At 40.8% G+C, this 23,159-nt stretch overlaps 1 protein-coding gene across 2 annotated transcripts in view; it reads right to left on the reverse strand.

The window, feature by feature from the left end:
* FBN1 (fibrillin 1) overlaps positions 1-23,159 on the reverse strand; it is a 219,263-nt gene that overhangs the window by 164,389 nt on the left and 31,715 nt on the right. For both annotated transcript variants that reach the window (XM_075858025.1, XM_075858024.1), the window contains exons 3-4: positions 17,122-17,204; positions 9,588-9,686 (exon numbers count right to left, since the gene is read on the reverse strand). In XM_075858025.1, the coding sequence (XP_075714140.1) occupies positions 9,588-9,686; positions 17,122-17,204 (182 nt within the window). The remainder of the gene's footprint in view (positions 1-9,587; positions 9,687-17,121; positions 17,205-23,159) is intronic.

The following is a 23,159-nucleotide window of genomic DNA, read 5'->3' on the forward strand; positions in this document are numbered from 1 at the left end:
CAGCAAAGGTTCAAGTCAAAAAGGCCATCTTTCTCAAACTCCAAGGGCATGTTCAGACGTGGCAGAATTTTTCCGTTGCAAATGTTGCTGCAAATTCACAACGAATCTGCAGCAACATTTACATATTTGACAGGTAATTCAGACATTGCAGATATCACAGCGGACTTGCCACGGATTTCAGTTTTTGCATTGCATAGTCTGAAATCCACAGTGAAATTCCGCTGCAATGAAAATTCTTTACCGCAGCCAAAATTCTGCACTGTTATTTTCGCAGCATCTGAACTATGTTACCTAAAAATGTATAGAAACCAATTTTAAAAAAAACGGCTGCTGCAGAATTCCACTGTGGACTGTCCGCACGGAATTCAACAGCAATTCCACCATGTGTGAATATGCCCTAACAGTTCCAAAACACAGTTAAATGGCTAAATATACAGTTCTACAAGCCATGCACATACACAAAATGATCTACATTGGGGATGTGCTTATGAAGTTAGGAGACAGCAGCAAAATAGACCCAAAAAAGGTACAAGAAGGTATGTACACCCTCTACAGTAAAATTCACTTAATATAGCATTAATAGGACCTGATAAATACTGGATTCTCAGATATTAAGAATTATCAAATGTTCATAGAAAAAAGGAAAAACAACTACATTTTAAGTGCAGAGAGCCTTCAGGAGAGTAGCCTAAGATACATTTTTTTTTTATCTCTGCCTAGTTTTCTGCTGGTCTTGTGAAATTAGACATATTGAGTTCTGCGCTGAAAACAAGCACCGGATTATCAGAGGGTCTGGATTATGGGATGCCATGAATTTCACAGTATTACTATAATTTTTATTCTAATGAGTGAGGTAAAGTTAATTGCAAACAATGGGGGGAATTTATTAATTTTTAAACTGCATTTTCTGACGTAGAAAATTTGCAAATGGCACAAAAGTCGCAATCTGTGGTTAAGAATGGCGACTTTTGTGCCATTTCCGCTACTCATTACACTTTTTGAAAAAGTGGGCAGAGCTTAGTGTAAAGTTGAAGGGCTACCCATGGACAAAAAAATGTATCATAATTGACAACAAAAATGTGCATAAATTATGGCACAAATCTACACCGGCTGAGGTGCACAGACGGCCAGAGGTTTGCCTAATTTATCAGGAGGCTTGCACCTCTTAATAAATAAGCGTATTTTACTCCAACTTTCTTGATATTAAGACTGGCGTATGAAACACTAGTCTTAATAAATTCCCCCTAATATGCGCACATATTAAAATGTAACAAAATAGATGTGTAAATATATTAACAAATATGTTAACATTGGGGAACTACACCTACACACACAAAAACATTCCAATGTTCTGTCCTAGCTCCGCTGAATTATGTAGGATTTACACAACACAATCCATTAAGAAAGGATTGCCAGGCCATTGACCTTTTGAGCTTCTCTCGGTATGGGGTTGGATTCTAGTGTGCGGGCCTAGAGCAGAACCACAATCCCGAACATCCCTGATGAGACCCAGAAGGATGAAACAGCTCTCTGTGTTGGATACAATAAATTAATGTGCCTCTTAAACCATAAAGGAAAAAGCCAAACGTCTCATTTACAATGAATACATATAAATGTCCATTGTTTGGTGCTCCACATATAGTTTTTGCCATATAATGAAATTATCTTGACGAAAGGTAAAGAAAACCCCACTGATTGAGACTATGAACAGACAATATTATATAGATTTTCTATCACTCTATAGAACATACACAGATTGGATCGCAAAGGTAGTAAATTCTGTATTTGCCCATTCTCCTTAATAACTGATAATACCATTAGCATAGTGTTACTCACCTCTCCGTAGTCCAGCGTCACCCACCTGCTCCCCGCTATTGACTCTTCCTTCTCCTGTGCTGCCCAACTGACCCCCATCGGCGCCCTCTGTCCCTCTGGCTCCCATGGCAACGGCCTGTTGGCATCCCTCGAGCAGCATATTTAAGTGGACATTGCTATTTAGATCTTACTTACCCCTAGGTTAGTGATCCCTGACTTCTTGTAGTGTTTCCTTTTTATTTTATGTCTACTAATTCTGATTCCGAGAATGTTCAGACCGTTGCTCCTGCCTTGCCTTTTGGATTTATAACTGGTACTTTCCCTATTGACCTTGACTCCCTCTTCGGTTGTCTTGAATCCTACCTGGTACTTCTATCTGACTTGGACTGTCTTCCCGGTATTTACCCTTGGTTATATATTCACTTATGCATTTACTGTTCACCCCTTCTCTGCCTAGGAGGGTTAAGGGTGAAGAACGAGAGTGTTACTTAGACTTAGAGGTTCTACTAACTCGGTGAGTTCGGTAACACATATTATATGGTCTTTTCTGTAAGGTGCACAGAGCACAGATAACATGTATTAAGGTCAAACTATATGTGTATCCTAATATTATATATTGATTTCAGGATAACTTGTTTTTCCTGTTGAGCAGTGGAACAAACTTAACATCATGATTAAATTAATCAATATAAATCTAGATAAAGCCAAATAGGCCCAAGGAATTATCTCTGCAGAGGAATAAGTTGTCCAATTTTAAAAGGGAAATTTGAAAAACATTGCAATTCATCAATAAGCGTGAATTTATGAATCTGTACTGCCATTGTGCCTGGGGCTTTCAATGAAGAACATGATAGTCTAAGCCCAAATGAAAGCTCACACTGTATGTTCTTCTTGGATGTATTCTTAGACTAGGAAACCAAAAACAGACGTACGTAGAACCCAGCTGTAGGTGTAAATATGGCTTGTGGGGTCTTGCAGTATAAGAATGCTGGGTCACAGTTTATCTGCCGATTATAGACATGTATAATACATTAGAATAGACATGTTAACATCTAAATTGTAACCACATGGCTTCCTTTTAACCTGGAGGTAATGTAGGCACTTGCCATAAACACGGATATTTTGTCTTTGAGACTTGTGTGTGGTTGCAATGAGTTAATCACTATGTATGATCAAATTTTTATCTAGGCTACAGTAAAGAGTAGAATACGTTCAAAGAACAGTGTTTGGTTAATATTTTGGTCAATATTTTGCATCATTATTTGGAAGCCAAAACCAGGAGTGGCTCCAAAACATGGAAGAGGTGCAAATCTTTCCATTCTACTTTTACTCTGCGTAGGTTCCACTCCTGGTCTTTGCTTAGAAATACTGATGCAACATACTGACTAAAATACTGCCAAAATAGTGACCTAAGGCTGGATTCTTACAGAAAAATTGTTGCATGCATGCATATTCGTAACCAAGAATTAGATCCATAACAGGTGAGAAGTATATAGCATTCCTTTATACTCCTCTCTGTTCCCAGTTGTTGGCTTCGAAAAAAAGACCAGACGTTTTATTGCTACTTCCATAAACAGTTAAATGTCAGTGTCCCTGAACTCCATAGTAAACCTAACCCAGAATTCAGAGGGTTAAAATAACTAAATCTGATGTTTAGGGGGGAAAAAAAGACTACTAACTAAAGTCATCTGCTGAAAAGTGACGTGCTGATGTCATTACAGCACCCAGGGCAAAACTTTGTAAAAACGTTACTAATGCAGACAACCAGAATAACTGTACCTGAACCTACATACAAAATTACCTTCCACATCTATTAAACATGTCTAGAGTGAATGAACCAGACATTCTACACATTCTTATGGTTTGTCAGGGAATTAATTGTTGAACTTTTGTGGTATTAAAAGTTTGGTTAGTCTGTTTGGCTGTATCCACCCCGGACCTGTTCAGTGCCAGAAACATTAAATTATTCCTATAAATAAGAATTATTGAGTACAATGGTATGAATAGCCAAGGGGGATATCATAGCTAGTAACTGATAGTAGTACATAAGTTTATTGGGCGCAGAACAGGGAAGGATCAGAATCCTCAGTTCTTATTCCAGGGCCTTTTTTTAAGTCCCCTAAGCCAAAACCGCTGGTAGAATACAAGCCTATTTACGATATAAGGGGATATTAGAGAGAAGGATTTGACTTAATTTTTACCTTAATTTGTACCATTCTATCCGCATGAATAAAATGTGGAGGTTTCCTATTACAATTGATAAAGAAATGTATATTTGTGTAGTAGGGAGTACTATTCCTCTGTCCCCATCAACACATATTTGAACCTCATGGCACAGCAGCAGACCAATGGGATTTTTACATGCATATAATGTGTGGGGTAACATGTGGGAGCAACAGGGCTCCGATCTGATAAAACATGTTGACTTATTAGTTATATAAAGAAAATGTTTATGCTGCAGGTTTCTAGTTTTGTACAATGGCAATAGTGTCATGGGCTCGCAAGATCATTGATGTGTGTGGTGAGTGAAGGCTAGCCCATCTGGTGCAATCCCACAGAAAGCTACTGTAGCAGAAAGTGCTGAAACATTCACATTCCCCTCTAAGAAATGACAGAAACAGTAAGTACCATGTGCCCTGTTCAACTGGTAAAATATTTATGGTGCCTATAATAAGAATACCCAAATAGCGTGTGACACACCGATTAGAATACAATCTTTCTTTCCTGATTACTATACTATGAATAACAAATGATACACATGTTTGCCTCATCATTCCCCGCTTCACCCCTCCCTCCCCTTACCTTATTACCCTCTTTTTCCCAAGTTCTTTTCTAATCACTTAGTACTCCATGATTACGCCACTTTTGATAACCATCTAGTTGGGCAAAATCTCCTGTGTGTGCCTACATAATTTTCTCAATGATATCGTGACGGACAAATCTTACTTGCATGTTGATACCACTATGTTGACTTTCTTTAAAAAAATGTTTTTCCTGTTTTGGTATTAAAAAATGTGGAAACTGCATAATAAAAACATGTTTTTTTTTAAAAAAATGAATACCCAAATATCAGAGAAACCATAGAAACAGCGATGTAACCTCAAACTGTCAAGGATGATGTTTGGCCTTTTGTAAAGTCAAAGCTTATCTACTAAAGTCGTGGGGAACCCGATACAAGTAGCAAATGTCACTATGACGACATATATATCATTATGTCAGTTTTCATAGCCAACAAACAAAATCAAATTCTCTCCTATTTAAATAGGTGTACTTCCCCTGTTCAGCCATAACATTAAAACCCCCTGCCTAATATTGTGTAGGTCCCCCTAGTGCCACCAAAAACAGTTCTGATCCATCGAGGCATGGACTACACAAGTCCTCTGAAGGTGTCCTGTGGTATCTGGCACCAAGAGGTTAACAGCAGATCCTTTAAGTCCTCTAAGTTGCGAAGTGGGGCTGCTATAGATCAGACTTGTTTTTCCAGCACATCCCACAGGTCCCAGATCGAATTAAGATCTGGGGAATTTGAAGGCCAAGTCAACTCCTTGAACTCCTTTTTAAGTCCCTCAAACCATTCCTTAACAATTTTTAGTGTGCTGGGTGCATTATCCTGCTGAAAGAGGGCACTGCCATTAGGGCATACTGGGCCATGAAGGGATGTGCTTGGTCTGCAATAATGTTTAGGTTAAAGTTTTGTGTCAAAGTAACATCCACATTAATTCCGACAAGGTTTCCCAGCAGAAAATTACCCAGAGCATCACATTGCCTCTGTCACCTTGCTATGTTCCAATAGTGCACCAGGTAAGCAACGCACACACACCCGGCTGTCCACTTAAAGTAAAAGAAAACATGATTCAGACCAGGCCACCGTTTCCATTGCTCTCGTGCCCATTGTAGGCGCTCTCACAGGCGGACAGGAGTCAGCATGAGCACACTGACCGGTCTGTAGCTATGCAGCCTTCAAACGCAGCAAGCTGCAATGGACTGTGTGTTCTGACACCTATTATAACCAGAATTATCTTTCTCAGCAGTTTGCACGACAGTAGCTCTTTTGAGAAATCGGACCAGGTGGGCTAGCCTTCAATGAACCTTGGGCACCCATAAATCTATCGCCAGCTTCCTTGGACCACTTTTGGTAGGCACTAACCACTGCATACCGGGAACACCTCATTTTGGAAATGCTCTTCGTCGAACCATCATAATTTGGCCCTTGTCAAAATCGCTCAGATTCTTACATTTGCCCATTTTTCCTGCCTCCAACGCATCAAGTTTAAGAACAGATTGTTCACTTGCTGACCAATATATCCCACCCTTTAACATATGCCATTGTAATGAGATAATCAGTATTATTCACTTTTAATGTCATTGCTGAATGCTGTCTCCTTCCGCCTTGCCTTGTAGATTGCAAGGGCCCTTAGTCCTTCTGTACAATTTTATCCCTCATCAGGCTCATTTTTTTGTACTTTTTTTGTTATCGTTTTTAAATTGTTTTTATTGTCTCATGTCATGTCCAGTATTTAAACCACTTCTGTATTTAGTATGTACAGAGCCCTGGTATTAAATAAAAATAACATGCTAAGAATGACATAGGAAAATGCAGGTAGCATTACTGTGAATTCATACAACATAAACAATATGTGGTTAACACCAGACTTGGATGTTGAAGGCCAAATATCTGAATAAACAGTTCATGATGCTAAATAATTCTATCTAAAATTATAATATTTACCAGCAAGAAAACATATCTCCAATCCCTGACTTATCCCCCAATTACTAAGAGCATAATATTTTCACTTGTCTTTCAGGACCCCTTGAATACCCAATAGTCTTACCACTTCATTCATCACACATCTTTACCATGTTGTATGATTATAACTATGTACATATTAATGTAAAGTGTTTGGGATGTAATGAACAGATTGTAATCAATTGGACTAAAGTAAAACCTGATAAGTGGAACTAACTATGTCCACCTTCAGTTTACATATGGAATTACTCTACACGACAAGTTAGTTAGGTTTGTAGCTTTGTCAATACTTTGAATTACTTATCTTGTACTGATCCTGTTACGGCCTGTTTTATACTGCAGAGCTGCATTCACAATTCTGCAGGCGTTCGAGATCAAATCTCCCAGCAATCCTTGATGTCTGCACAGAGCTTCCTCTGCTGATCTGCATTCTGGAAAAAGTAGTCTTTACACCAGGCACCATAAACTAATCTGATGTAGGAAAAACAAACTGTCCCATTGCACAATGGGAATTCTGCTAAACTGTTATGGAGGTGTCTCAAGAGAAGCTTGTTGATAGCATATATAAGGCTGTGAATTCACTAACCTACTCAACCTAAATATCAGATGTCAATTTTTTAATTTTTTTTAAATCTAAAAGGATGTAGGGACTAAGGAGTGGATTGGGAGTAGCATGACATGTAAATTTAGAAACATCTTGAAAATCTCAATAAAACCTTTTTAATTCTACCCATCTTTTAAGAAAAGCAAACAAAAAAAAGTATATTTTTCTTCAAAGTTCAAGGGGTATTCTTACCATTAGAAGTTGCTAACTTATGCCATCACTTCCAGATTGACTGCCAGGACCCCCACCGATCCGCAGAATAAAGCAGCTATAATGCTTATTAAGCGCTATGGCTTTTTCACAGCTTTTTCCTGCACAACAGCACTCCCATCCACCCACTGTGCAGGGCAATGCAACACAGCTCCACTCACTTGAGATGTGCTGCAATTCCCTGCACAACAAGTGGACAGGAGTGGCACTGCGGAGGGAAAAAGCTAAAGGGAACTTGGTTCATCCCAGAAGTCGCACCCCCACCCATCTTATACTAGTGATATGACATAACATTATCAGATAGGAATACCCCTTTATAATAGCTACTTTAAGCACTTGTATACTTGTATACACACAAAAAAGATACCTTGAGAATTTTTTTTTAAGAGAATAAATTCAACAGAATAAATATGAATTCTACAGGAAAAACTTGGGAAAGGATGAATTAAACATAAAATGTGTTTTCTTAGATAGCTTTCTTCAAGTGAAGGAAATGTTTGGGTTTGCAAGTTGTATAGGAAATTATATCATCCAAGAAGTAGGATAGGAAATCAACTCATGAAACTGATTTCAATTAACGCAGCTCTTGCCAACTTTTAATTCCATTCCCACCAAGCTCATTCAAATACTTTGAACTGTAGTTTAGATTAGAAGAGCGAACAGACGCTTAAGACATGGTTGGAGAATACTTTTTCCAGGCTGGAAGAAAGACACGCTTCTGTAACGGAAAACCAGCTCACATGAACCCTTAATATGACATTTCCTACATTTGTTCTTATGTTGCTTGTAATATTTCCACTGAGTCTTTATATCTAGGGGAGGGATGCATACATCTTGTTGTAAAGTACTCAAAGGCGCATTATACTAAAATGTAACATTATAAATAACTGTTTTGTATTTTCAACGTGCATCTTGGAGATCGTCCAGAACACAATAAGGATGAGGCCAATTATCAGAGTATGTTTACTTTTTCAGTGATTATTATATACTTTATCCACTTTGCATGATGTGGAAACATACTTAAGGGCTTATAAAATCACCAGTCTAAATGACTGTGGATGATCACTTCTTAACTTGTAATCTGCTGCATTTTGTTACGTATTTTGTTCTCCTAGATCTAAATTAGAATTCCAGTTTTTTCTAAATAAAACTATATAATACATGTATCTCTCTACAAAGGACCAGGGGACATTCATTGCGCGTGGAAGAAAGACGTTTCAGACATCAATATAGGAAAGGATTCTTTACAGTTAGAGTGGTCAAACTATGGAATGCCCTACCCCAAGAGGTAGTAATGGCAGATACTATGTCAGCATTTAAAAAAAGGCTGGATGTTTACTTACTGACAAATGGCATTGAGGATTATAACTAATCTAACAATGAATGACATATAATTTATTGAGAAAGGTTGAACTTGATGGACCTGTGTCTTTATTCAACCTATGGAGCTATGTATAATGTCAATGGGCAATTTTTCCCTACATTTTCCCCAGCTGATCATCTTCTTCCCCATCCGTGGGCACTTTATATCAGTTAATAGTAAGTAATATGAAGTTCCATCTTTCCATCGAAATTAGGTTTTGCATGTGGATCAATGTATTGTACAGTATATTACTCAAACCATCTACCAAAAATAATCTGATGTTTTTGCAGCAGATGTGGCGTGCATTGTACATTTTCTGGCAGAGCCACCAATGTGATAATCCACATTAACCCTCTCATCCCACTTGAAATCCTAAGTGGGTGCCAAAACATCCAGTATTGGTATCTTCTTGATATGCCCATTCTAAATATATGTGAAGGATTATGCTAATTTTCTATGTGCCTGACGTCTGGCATACAAAAAGGATATCTGGAAGTTAGCTCCTAAATCAACAATAGAAAGTAGTGAAACCATGTACAGCATCAGCTAATAATGGAGGAAAAATGTCCATAATCTAGACCAGTGTGGTACCCAGCTTCCCTTAAAGAGTGACAGACGGTTGAATTCTGTCAATTAATATTTACTTGCTTTCAGGGACATTGGGGTCAAAGATTAGCTAATGCGTAAAGGAATGTGTCAAAAAAATACCCCTTCCGAACAAAAAACAAAAAAAACCTACATAATTCAGATAAATTACATAATAAAATACAAAGAAGGCCATACATAGGATACAGTCATATACACATTTCCATTTGTACAGTAAGTATCAGGCACAATGTTGAACTCACATGATTTAGATCCGCATGATGGTGCTGTTTGACCGGTTGGACACGTACACATATTAGGCCGTGAACAGAATCCATCACCGCAGGAATGGCGACAAATGGCTGAAAGAACATGATAACGTTATTTATGAAAAATCTGAGATACATTTGCATCATAAGGCTATGTTCACACGGAGTATTTTGGGGGAGGAATATCCGATTTTCGCCGCCGTTTTTCGCCCGCGGCCATTGAGCGCCACGGGCATAAAACAGCGCAAAATACGCTTTCTCTACCTCCCATTGAAGTCAATGGGAGGTCATAGGCGGAAGCGCCCGAAGATAGGGCATGTCGCTTCTTTTTCCCGCGAGGCAGTTTTACTGCTCGCGGGAAAAAGACGCCGACGCCTCCCATTGAAATCAATGGGAGGCGTTCTCGGGCCGTTTTTGCCGAGTTTTGCGACGCGGTTTCCACGTCAAAAAACTCGGCAAAATACCCCGTGTGAACATAGCCTTAAAAAGAAAATCATACATGTAGGCAATGGTACATAAACTTATATTAAGCAGTTATCTAAAAAAAAACGGGATGGCACCATCTGTCAGAAAGTAAACCCGCCTGGGTGCATGGCAAAATGTGTTGATAAAGTTATAGACTATACAGTAAAATTCCACTAATATGGCACCGCTTGTTTTGGAAAACCTGTTAAACTGGCATGTGACACAAATAGTTCCACACTGGATTAACATGAAAATGATCTGGTAATAACACGGGTCTGCTGTGAGTGTCATGGTCTTTGCAGTATGTGGTGGGTAAAGAGGAGGGGTCATAACTTTACCTATTAGTATTCCCGTGTGGCATCAGAGGGAAAATGGTTTAGTAAATATAAATCTGAGTGTATAAATTATGTGGACCAGAATGTTGACATGAATTTGGCATGGTGACGCTGAGATATTGATGCCTGTTCAGGTTTTTTAGGCCTCTGAATGACCTGGGCATAGTGCACGTCATTAATATTTTTATTTAGCATGCTACTTTCTTATAATGCGCAGTGCAATAGTAATGGATTAGGTTATGAAGCCCCCTACCCCCCAAATGCTGGCATCCTGCCACTGAGGAGGACCCATGGTCTGCCGAAGAGGATCCGCGAACTACCAAAGAGGGCCTACGAACAGCTGGTAAGTTCACATATGTGTTTGTGTGTATGCATGCATGTTCATATATGTAGGCATGTAAGAACAGTATACATTTTACTTCCAGTAGTCAAAGTGGCACGAAGGGTGCAGGATTATCAGACTTTTACTATATTAAAGAGCATCTCCAAGTTTATTCCAAAAAAACAAATTTAAAGGGGTTATACAGGATTAGAAAAACATGGCGGCTTTCTTCCAAATTCATTGCTGCATCTCTGCACAGGTTGTGTGTGGTATTGCAACACAACCCCATCCAATGGAGCTGAGCTGCAATACTAGCCACAAACCACGGACAAGTATGATGCTGTTATTTCAAAGAAAGCAGCCATATATTTATTAATCCTATACAATTCTTTTAAATATAAACTCTTGAGTTATCCTCTTCTTTCATGTCATTAAAAACTTTATTTATCAATTAGCCATTTAGACAATCTATTTAGTCATTTTTAACTTTTTTGTTTTGGGTAATAACCAACATGGCCACCATTACAAGTCAACTTTCCTAGAATCTTGAATGGTAAATTTTCCCAGTTATGCAGTAATATTGAAATCACTGTTCAGGTAGAGTTTTACATTTGTTAATCTAAAAAACTGGTTGGCCACCATACTATTAGAAATAGTTATATAGTTGTTAAGGGGTTGTCTCATTAGAGCATATTGACCCCATAGTGGGGGTACCCCGCTCATGACCCTCTCTTTAAGACAAAGCAAAGAGTTAATCATTAAGGGTGGCTCCCTCTCTGACTGACCCAGTCTGTACATGGTCAGCCATTTATTTCAATGGGCAGCATGTAATACTACTTTTTGCCTGCTGAACGAGAAATGCATTTCCAAATTCAGCTTCTCCCAGCAATAACAGCAGATTGCTGGGGGTTAGAGTAGCCAGACCCACAGTGATTGGCCGATTGCCAGGCAGTTTATTTTTTAAAAAGTGTTTTTCTTCATGAGATGTTATTACAAAAAGTGCAAAAGTGCAAGTTTACCTTTACATATCTTTTTACATGTTATTGATAAATGTCAGAAATTGGCATAAGTGGGATCACTAGAATCAGACATCTCTGAGCTAATAACCATGGGCTCCTCCACTGCAGTGATCAGTTGGGACCCCAGCTCACAGATCCCCACTTCTGATACAATGACATCAAAGTAAATGTAAATGACAAATTGAGCTTGGCTACAAAGTACTGTATGCTATACCAAAAAACAACAACGAATGTAATAGAAAGTGGCAAGTCAAATACAAAAACAGTAAAAAAATCAAAGACTTTTTATTTTCATAACTAAAAATCCACAGGTCTGCCTGCTTGACATTTATTGAGCATTTTTCGGAGGGTGTAACCTGCATGTAACATAAATATGCTGAGGCAGTACGTCTGCTTCCCATTTAGAGCTCCACAATTTATGGCGAACAGTAACATCTGTGCAGGATATGTACTGAAAAAATGATGATGCTGTGTAATAGTGGAGATGATGATGAACAATGATTTGTTGTTATTAGTGGCAATTGGCTGCTATGTTTTAACACTCATATTACATTGAGGAAGGTCCAATGTTACTGTATGTGCAATGTTAAAAGAGGTGTTTATTGCAGCAGGTGTGTGACTGTGTCCCCTGCTGTGCCACTAGTTGGAGCTTTCCATTCTGTAAAGATTATAAATACTGTATTTCCATGTCTCACTACTTATCAACATATGGAAAAGGGGCTTCTGTAATCATCTATTTAGTTGCTTTGTCTACTACCGTATTAGTAAGAGTGAGCGGAGGCAGAAAGCATCTAGATAGAAGCAGTGGAGTACTTACTATATTGGCATAACCGTCATTGGGGCCCGTTGTAAGAAGGGGGCCCGGCTCTGAATTGCTCCTGCTCTCTGACATAGAGCTATAGAATTTTCCTGAAACCACTACTAGGGGAAGCTCAGTGCATAAAGATTTTTACTTAAATTGGGTTCAATGGTAGCTATATAAATTCATGTGAAGTGAGCTCCCCCTAGTGGTGGCAGCAGGCAGCAATTTTTATCATGTACTGTGTACAGGGAAGTAGGGGATTTACCGCTAAATGAGGGAGATGTATCAGTGTATTTAAATACATTGAAAAATATGGTGTTCAGACAAAGTGAACATAAACTTAATAAAATATTAGTCAATTTGTCGAAGCTTTCAGCGGGGATGGGGGCCATATAAAATTTTGTTATGGAGCCCTAAGATTTCTGTTTACACCCCTGGATGGCATAACTGGAGTTAGGAAAAACAAAGGCATGATAGGGTTAAGAGATTGAGGGGTTGGCAGGATGGGAACATCTTGTGACAGGAATAGGAAGGTCATTTTGTTTGGAACAGTGCAGATGTAGCAGCTTTCCGGACCACTCTTCCTATTAAAGTTGCAGCTGGTGTACAATTTGCATATCTCTCAACTGTCCTGGATTTAGTGGGACAGTCTCGGATTCCAGGCAGTGTTCCGCTGTCCTGGGTGGCCGGAGGTATGTCCCAGTGTCAATTGTATCTGCATCCTCAGGACGCAGATACAGTTGAATCCGATGCTAAAGCAGGGAAGCATAAGCTCCCTGCTCCAGCATTCACTGTGTGAAGCAGCCGTGAGCCACTTGGCACAGACAGGCGCGATACAGTGATGTCATCGCGCCTGTCTGCGCCAAGGCCACTCATAGTACAGAGCAGAGGGATACCCTCCACTTATCGTGGAAACAGGGCTATATAAGTTTTTTTATTATGAACTATGGGCCATTGTAATGTATGGTGGCAGCTAAGGCAACATTATACTGTATAGGGGTAGGTAAGGGGTCATTATACTGTATTGGGCAGCTAAGATGGCATTATACTGTATGGGGCAGCTAAGGCGGCCTTCTACTGTATGGGGGCAGCTAAGGGGGAATTATACTGTATGGGGGCAGCTAAAGAGGCATTATACTGTATTGGGGCAGCTAAGGATGCATTATACTGTAGGGGGGCAGCTAAGGAGACATTATACTGTGTTTTTGGCATCTAAGGGGGCATTATACTGTATGGGGCAGCTATGTGGGCATTATACTGTATGGGACAGCTATGCGTGCATTCTACTATATGGGGGCTACTAAGTGGGCATTATACTGTATGGGAGCAGCTATAGGGGCATTATACTGCATGGGGCAGCTGTGGGGGCATTATACTGTAAGGGGCAGCTATAGGGGCATTATACTGTATGGGGCAGCTATGGGGCATTATACTGTATGGAGGCAGCTATGGGGCAATATACTGTATGGGGGAAGCTATAGGGCATTATACTGTATGGGGGCAGCTTTTGGTGGCATTATACTGTATGGGGGAAGTTGTGTAGTTATTATACTGGGGAATCTGTTTGGGCATTATACTGTACGGGGGTAGCAATGGGGGCATCTGTATAGGCATTATACTGTATGGGGGCAGCTATGGGGGCATTATACTGTATGGGGCAGCTGTGGGGGTATTATACTGTATTGGGGCAGATATAGGGGTCATTATACTGTATGGGATAGCTAAGATGGCATTATACTGTATGGAGGCAGCTAAGGCAGCATTCTACTGTATGGGGCAGCTAAGGGGGCATTACACTGTATGGGGGCAGCTAAGGAGGCATTATACTCTATGGGAATAGGAGAGTAGGAAGTGGAATAATCGAGGGCGCAGCCGTAAATATAACTATTTTTAATTGATTGTACAAATAAAACAACAGCAGCGTGTTTCAAGGCCGTACTGGCCCCTTCGTCAGGTTAAGTACAAGTGATGTGAAAGTTCTTAACACATGCTGTTATATAGCGGCCTAGAGAATCGGTAGTCACAACGGCTACCGGGTCAAAGGTATAGGTCAAACATTCCGCTTTCTACTTTCCTATTTCCTAAGTATATACAGCGAAGCTATATCAGCTTTCGGACCGGAATTTGGTCTGCAACCGTATACCTGGGAGGATCCTTGGTCACGCTACATTGGATGTTATGCTCCTAGCATAACACCATAAGGTTAGCATAATTGACCACCAATAATAATGGAAGCAAGACCCAGATAGTTGGTGGGCTAATTAACAATCAATAGAAATATTTGCCTGCCGGCAAAAGGCCCTTTTTAACAACTACAAGCAAGATAAAATAACACATTTTTATTAGGCTATTATAGCAAAGACACACTACATAGAAATTAAAAGTTATGTTCACTGCTGATAGTAACCAGCATAGTGCAATGTGTGCCAGTAGCGAGATTCAAAGTGTCAGTAGCAAGATTCAAAGTGTCAGCGGCTGCAGCACGCTGCACTCTGACCAAGGTCAAAGTCAGTATCAGAGATCAGCGGTAACAAGTTAAAATTTCAAAAGAGCCCCCCCCCCCCCCCCCCCCGACATGTTTCACTGCAGATGCAGCGTCTTCAGGGGTATCGGGGCTAAACATGTCGGGGGGGCTCTTTTGAAATTTTAACTTGTTACTGCTGATCTCTGATACTGCTAATCTCTGATACTGACTTTGACCTTGTTATTTTATCTTGCTTGTAGTTGTTAAAAAGGGCCTTTTGCCGGCAGGCAAATATTTCATAATTGACCACCATCTCTCACTTCGTTTGAAACTACTGGTTCATGCACTATGTGCGCTTTATTTTAATTTTTTCTCCTATAGTGTTATACTCTATGGGGGCAGCTAATGAGACATTATACTGTATGATGGAATCTAAGAGGGCATTATACTGTGTGGGGGCAGCTATGGAGACATTATACTGTATGGGGGTAGCTATGGGTGCATTATACTGTATGGGCAGCTAAGAGGGAATTATACTGCATGGGAGTGGCTATAGGGGCATTATACTGTATGATGGAATCTAAGGGGGCATTATACTGTATGGGGCAGCTATGGAGATATGCTTTATGGGCGTAGCTATGGGTGCATTATACTGTATGGGGGGAAGCTATGGGGGCATTATGCTGTATGGGGGAATCTTTGGGGGCATTATGCAGTATGGGGGCAGCTATAGGGCATTATACTGTATGGGGCAACTAGTTATATTGTATGGGGACATCTGTGGGGGCATTTTACTGTATGGGAGCAGCTATGGGGAATTATATTGTATGGGGGGATCTATGTGTGTATTATACTGTATTCGGGCAGCTGTGGGGGCATTATACTGTATGGGGACAGCTATAGGGGCATTATACTGTATGGGGCAGCTGTGAGGGCATTATTCTCTATGGGGGCGGCTTTGGGGGCATTATACTGTATGGGGGCAGCTATGGGGGCATTATGCTGTAGGGTGCAGCTATGGGGCATTATACTGTATGGGTAAGCTATGTGGGCATTATATTGTATGGAGCATCTGTATGGGCATGATACTGTATGGGGCAGCTATGGGGGCATTATGCTGTGTAGGGCAGCTATGGGGTATTATACTGCATGGGACAGCTATGGGGGCATTATACTGTATGGAGAAATTTGTATCGGTTGTCCCTCTTTCCGATACTTGAAAGTTGGGAGGTATGCAGTTTGAAGGTTTGGAGATGAAGGGTCACAGCTGTGTGGCAGAGGAAAAGTGGGTCATTTGAGGTGGTGATAATTAAAGTGGAAGGCGGTGGAGGAATGGATCATGGGTTCAAGGGTTGGTTAGCCTCTTATGGCTGAAGCCCAAAGATATCAATTGAATGAGCTGTACCTACCTGATAAATATAGTGGTGCTCTCGATACAGCATTTGAGAGTAAACAGATGCTGGTTATATTACTAGTATATGCCTTCATATTACCCGTCATCATCTTTAGACTGTAAAGCTGTTCTTAAAATATTAATTAATCAGATTGTATTTTTCTAATAAAGAGGTTGCTTTAAAACAACAGTCAAGCGGTATGTGAGTGGTTCTTATTTTGCCCATTTACCCTAAGTGGGTTTGGTATGTTTTAGAGGGAAATAGTCTTTCCACATCCCTTAGTCACAAGGAATTCCAGTAAGGCTGGAATCACACATACAGTTTTTGTGGCAGCTTATGCAGCAGTTTTTTAAGCCAAATACAGAAGTGGATACAAATGAGAGGAGATGTAGATGTATTTTCCTACTTTTTAAAGGATTTGCAGTGGACTAGACAAAAAGTCTTGACTTGAATCCTATTGAGTCCAAGATGACAACATAGTATGACTTGCGGGGAATCAGAGATTGATAACCATAATTAAAGGAATGGGTGGATTGAAGCACCAAGGAAGAGGAGCAAAATCTGTGTTAATTAATGGTGTGAAAAAAAGACAACTATTGCCAACCTAATAACTATAAAAATGTACTTCTTAATACAGTTGCAATTACTAAAATATTGAAATTGTGTGGCTTTTAGCCACTGGAATTTAGTATTAGCAGGTAAAGAAATAAAAAAGACAGTAACTTACGGACGATGCATTGGTTTCCTCCCGGTAACGTTTTCCACCCTGGGCAACAGTACGCATTGTATCTGGATCCGCAAACATTAGGTCTTGAAAACAAAAGCAGCCTATTAGACCAATGTGCTTAAACTGCATTAAAGTGTCAAGTATAGAAACAGATGTTCATTTCTTTATGTCATAGGAAAAAAGACTAAGCACTGTATTTAATCTAATATCATTACTCATGCAAGAAAAAAAAATCAGGTAGCTGCAGAAAAGTATCAGCTTTCTGAGGTTTATGTAACTGACACATTATTTGGTTGGTGAAAGACAAGTGGAACGGACGCTGTGCCTCGGAGTTTAGAAAATAAAAAACCCTGATGAGGTATTAACGGTCACCATGGCCCAAATCCTGTCCAGCTCAGCAGTATTTTAATGAGTCCAGGATGCTCTCACTCAGCTATAACTTAATGAGTTGGATTCTCCCCAGGCACAACAAGGTCCATTAAAAAATTACAGACAAATGGTCACTTCAGGGACCTTTAACTCCTTAGATGCTGCATAACACATAAATTATTTCCCGTTGCTAAAATAAGCAACAGGAAATAAACACAAAATATAAGTATAATCTTAAGGATCAAATGATTTCACTTAAATGAATGTTTTTCTTAGAAAGTTTTTTTTTCTTTTCCTATCACTCGAAAGAGAGACCGTTATGTTGTGACTGTAAAATGATACTACATTTATACGGTAAGGGAAGACGACCTTGCAAAACCATAAATGTCATGATTAGGATATACAGTACATGATTAGGATTTACTTATACAATAGATAAGTAAAGCCCCATTACAAGTAAACTAAGGGTAGAATTACACGGGTATATTTTCTGCCTGGTAACGAGTGCCAATTGACGATAATAACATATTGATTGGTGCTCGATTGATCCACTTGCATGGAGCAATGATCGTGAGTATGGGGATGAATGATTGTTAACACAATCGGTTGTCCCCATACATTTTGTATTTTGTCTGCAGCACATTCCCTGCTTACACGGGGAGACCTGCTGTCGACAAGAAATCATGTTTTGTGCAGCACAAAATATGTGATCAGCCGAGCAGCTAGTTTGTTGACTGATCACTGCCCTATTTAAACGGGCCCTTGATCGCGAACAAGATTTTGTACGAGCTCATATTCGTCTAAACATCGGCCCATGTAAAAGAGCCATTAGAGTTCCAGTGTGAGGCAGTATCACACATTTTATTAGCCAGTATATTACAACACTACCATTGCCAACATGACTACCTGTAATAAAGTCCTACATCAAATATATCATCACTGTTCTATAAGAAGACCACTAAAGGCCCATTTACACATGCCAATTATCAGGCAAACGAGCGTTCATTTGAACGCTCGTTCCCAATCATTGCCCTGTGTGAACAGGGCAATGATCAGCCGCTGAATGAGCAAATTCTCGTTCATCAGCTGATTGTGACGTCTCATTGATCGGTGCTTGTTTACACAACCCATGTCGAACCGTGTAAGAGGACCCTAAGTCTAAAATAGAACTTAGCTAAATTAAATCTATTGTTGTCCCTATACATTTTGTATCTTTTCTGCAGCACATTTCCTGCATACATGGGGAGACCTGCTGCCAACAAGAAATCATGTTTTGAGCAGCAGAAAATATGTGATCAGCCAATCAGCTAGTTTGTTGACTGGTCACTGCCCTATTTAAACGGGCCCTTGATCGCGAACAAGATTTTGTACGAGCTCATATTCGTCTGATCATCGGCCCATGTAAAAGAGCCATTAGAGATCCAGTGTGAGGCAGTATCACACATTTTATTAGCCAGTATATTACAACACTACCATTGCCAACATGACTACCTGTAATAAAGTCCTACATCAAATATATCATCACTGTTCTATAAAAAGACCACTAAAGGCCCTTTTAGAAATGCCAATTATCAGGCAAACGAGCGTTCATTTGAACGCTCGTTCCCAATCATTGCCCTGTGTGAACAGGGCAACGATCAGCCGCTGAATAAGCAAATGCTCATTCATCGGCTGATTGTGACGTCTCGTTGATCGGTGCTTGTTTACACAACCCATGTCGAGCCGTGTAAGAGGACCCTAAGTCTAAAATCTAGCTTATCTATATTTGCTATTTACGAAATAGGTTGACTGTAGAGTTCTTCAAATTAAAATTTTGATAGGGCTGTAAAGTTCTTCAATTACTGAGGCTGGACAGTCCAGAAATATATGGTAAGCTGTTATTGTTCATTCGGCCATACATTTTCCTTGGAGTGTTCCCTAAATGGACAGATTGCTGTCACCAGAGAGCGGGAGCCAATCTTACTTAGTGGCTCTCCACTCTGGTCATGAAAGGGATCCTAATTAAGGGACCTTTTCTCTATGATGTCCATATGGTCTATCAAGCCATATAGACAATTTTGTCTTTATGAGGCAATGGTTTTAAGCAAAGTGTTCTTTTAATATGCCTCGAAATAGGTGAAGAAAATCTAATGTCTGCAACCAAAAGGAATATATAATCATTGTCCCAGCTACAGTTTGCAGAGATCAGATATCACAATCTAAGGTTCATTGTAGAAAAAACAATCAGAGATAAATAATTCATTATAGCTGGTCCTATGTGCTTATTTAGAACCATCTTGTTTATGATTCATGGACCTCTCGAGCTTATTCATCACGGGAGACAACCAAAAAAGTTTACCTTAATAGGTTGCATTTGTTTGCACAGATTTCTAGGTATCACCGAGAATGAATAATAGGAACATTGTAAATACTTTTATCATGTTATAAATAGATGGGGATAACAGGGGTGAGTTTCTGAGCCCATTCCTCTCCCTAAATATTAGCATTTACAGTGCTATAGTTTCTGTTCTATGGGATCGAACCAGATTGGCAAGTCTTCGCTCCCCAAAAGTATCAATGAACCTTGGGTGCCCATGACCCTGTCGCCAGATCACCAGTCGTCCTTCCTTAGACCACTTTTGGTAGGTACTAACTACTGCATACTGGAAACATCCCGCAAAACCTGCCATTTTTTTAGATGCTCTGACCCAGTCGCTTAGCCATAACTATTTGGCCCCTGGCAAACTGGCTCAGATCCTTACACTTGCCCATTTCTCCTGCTTCCAACGCATTAACTTCAACATCTGACTGTTCACTTGCTGCCTAATATAACCCACCCCGTGACAGGTACCATGTGCGACATAATCAATGTTATTCACTTCACCGGTCAGAGGTTATAATGTTATGGCTGATTTTAATTTCTCACTTGCAAAGAGGGAATGACACTTATAAAGAGAAAGGTGCAAATTTATACAATAGCTCACAATACGGATTATTTACCAAGATCAGGTAGTGAAAAATACTACTGCCTTCTAAAAAAGAACGATTATTGGATTTTAATCTTCTTACCGTTACTAGCAGTTACTACCTATAGAACAACTGGCATCAACTCGCTGTTGGCTGGAATCAAGCTATGTTTGTTTTCCATGCACTGATGTATTGCATAAATGAAGTAGATAAAACAAGATTGTTAATTTCCAAATGTTCTTCTTCCCAGACAGTTGAGTAGACATGTAGCTGTAGTCTATGTTCACACAGGTCGACCTATTGTGTTGGTTTGTCTGCTGAACTATTGCCCAAATGGGCACAAGTGCAATGTTAGTGTTTATTACTTAATTGTGCGGTTCTGGCCCAGATATAGGTCATGCTGCGTTATTTATTTTTACATCAAGCTCTAGCTGGCGTTTTGTGGCCACCCCCGCCCCCCCCCCCCCAAATAGAGACATCATATGAAAAAATTAATAAAATACATGACGTTTTCAAATGAAGCCTGTTCTAGGAAAATTCCCTAGATCTGCTTGTTAAAAAATGAAAATGCTCTAATCTATGGCAAAAACATGTACAAAACTTCAGCTTTTAGGCTGGATTCACACATGCAGCTTTGATGCAGATTTTGCGCCAAATTTTTGAGCCAAAGCCAGAAGTGGATACAAAAGTAAGGAGCGGTATAAAGGAAAGACTGATACTTCTCCTCTCTTTTGGATCCACTTCTGGTTTTGGCTTAAAAATTTTCATCAAAACTGAGTATGTAAATCCAGACATAGGCTACATGCACATGTTGCAGAATTTCATGCGGAAAATTTACCTTTTGATGCGGAAACAGGTGTAGATTATATCCTATGGATTTTGGTGCGTTTTTTTTTTTTTATAAACTTATCAAATAAAATTCTGAGACGGAAATGTAAGATAATATGACATGCTGCAGTCTTTAAAACCAGCATTTATTTTAGGGCAGATTCACACGAACGTTGCGTTTTTGCGCGCGCAAACAACGCAGCGTTTTGCGCGCGCAAAAACCATTTGACAGCTGCGTGTGTCATGCGTGTCTGATGCGCGGCTGCGTGATTTTCGCGCAGCCGGCATCATAGAGATGAGGCTTGTCAACGCCCGTCACTGTCCAAGGTGCTGAAAGAGCTAAATCTTTCAGCACCCTCGACAGTGAATGCCGAACACAACAGCGAAAAACCTGTAAAAAAAAAAGATAAAGTTCCTACTTACCGAGAACTTCCCGGCCGTTGCCTTGGTGACGCGTCCTTGGTGACGCGTCCTTGGTGACGCGCCTCTCTTGACATCGGGCCCCACCTCCCTGGATGACGCAGCAGTCCAAGTGACCGCTGCAGCCTGTGATTGGCTGCAGCCTGTGCTTGGCCTGTGATTGGCTGGAGCTGTCACTTGAACTGAAGTGTCATCCCGGGAGGTCGGACTGCAGGAAGGAGACAGGAGTAATCGGTAAGTTAGAACTTCGGTTTTTTTTACAGGTTAATGTATTTTGGGATCGCAAGTCACTGTCCATGGTGCTGAAACAGTTTAACTCTTTCAGCACCATGGACAGTGACTATCTCCTGACGTCGCGTACCGATAATTTTTTTGCCGGGATCGGCCAAAACGAGTTTGGCCGAACCCGGTGAAGTTCGGTACGCTTGTCCGGCTTCGCTCATCGCAAAGACACTCCGTTTGGATGTTCGGAAACAGAAAAGCACGTGGTGCTTTTCGGTTTTCATTCATCCTTTTCACTGCTGTTGCGCGAATCACGCTCGTCCCACGGAAGTGCTTCCGTGTGGTGCGCGTGATTTTCACGCACCCATTGACTTCAATGGGTGCGTGATGCGCGAAATACGCAGAGTTATTGAACCTGTCGCGCTTTTTGCGCAGCAGACAAACGCTGCGCAAAAAGCACGGACTGTCTGTACTGCCCCATAGACTTGTATTGGTCCATGCGTGCCGCGTGAAAACCACGCGGCCCGCACGGACCGAATACACGCTCGTGTGAATCCCCCCTTAGGCCTCATTTAGGCCTCATTTACACGAGCGTGTGCGTTTTGCGCGCGCAAAAAACGCTGCGTTTTGCGCGCGCAAAAGGCACTTGGCAGCTCCGTGTGTCATCCGTGTATGATGCGCGGCTGCGTGATTTTCGCGCAGCCGCCATCATAGAGATGAGGCTAGTCGACGCCCGTCACTGTCCAAGGTGCTGAAAGAGCTAACTGATCGGCAGTAACTCTTTCAGCATCCTCGACAGTGAGTTCCGATCACAATATACACCAACCTGTGAATAAAAAAAGACTTTCATACTTACCAAGAACTTCCTGCTTCCCCCAGTCCGGTCTCCCGGCCGTTGCCTTGGTGACGCGTCCCACTCTTGTCATCCGGCCCCACCTCCCAGGATGACGCCGCAGTCCATGAGACCGCTGCAGCCTGTGATTGGCTGCAGCCTGTGCTTGGCCTGTGATTGGCTGCAGCTGTCACTTGGACTTAACTGTCATCCCGGGAGGTCGGACCGGAGTTATCGGTAAGTCAGAACTTTTTTTTTTTTTTACAGGTTCATGGATTTTCGGAGCGGAAGTCACTGTCCATGGTGCTGAACCAGTTTAACGCTTTCAGCACCGTGGACAGAGACTGTCTCCTGACGTCGCGTACCCGAACATTTTTTACCGGTTTCGGTCAAAACGAGTTTGGCCGAACCCGGTGAAGTT

The sequence above is a fragment of the Rhinoderma darwinii genome, chromosome 3, assembly GCF_050947455.1.
Source record: "Rhinoderma darwinii isolate aRhiDar2 chromosome 3, aRhiDar2.hap1, whole genome shotgun sequence".
Taxonomy (NCBI): domain Eukaryota; kingdom Metazoa; phylum Chordata; class Amphibia; order Anura; family Rhinodermatidae; genus Rhinoderma; species Rhinoderma darwinii.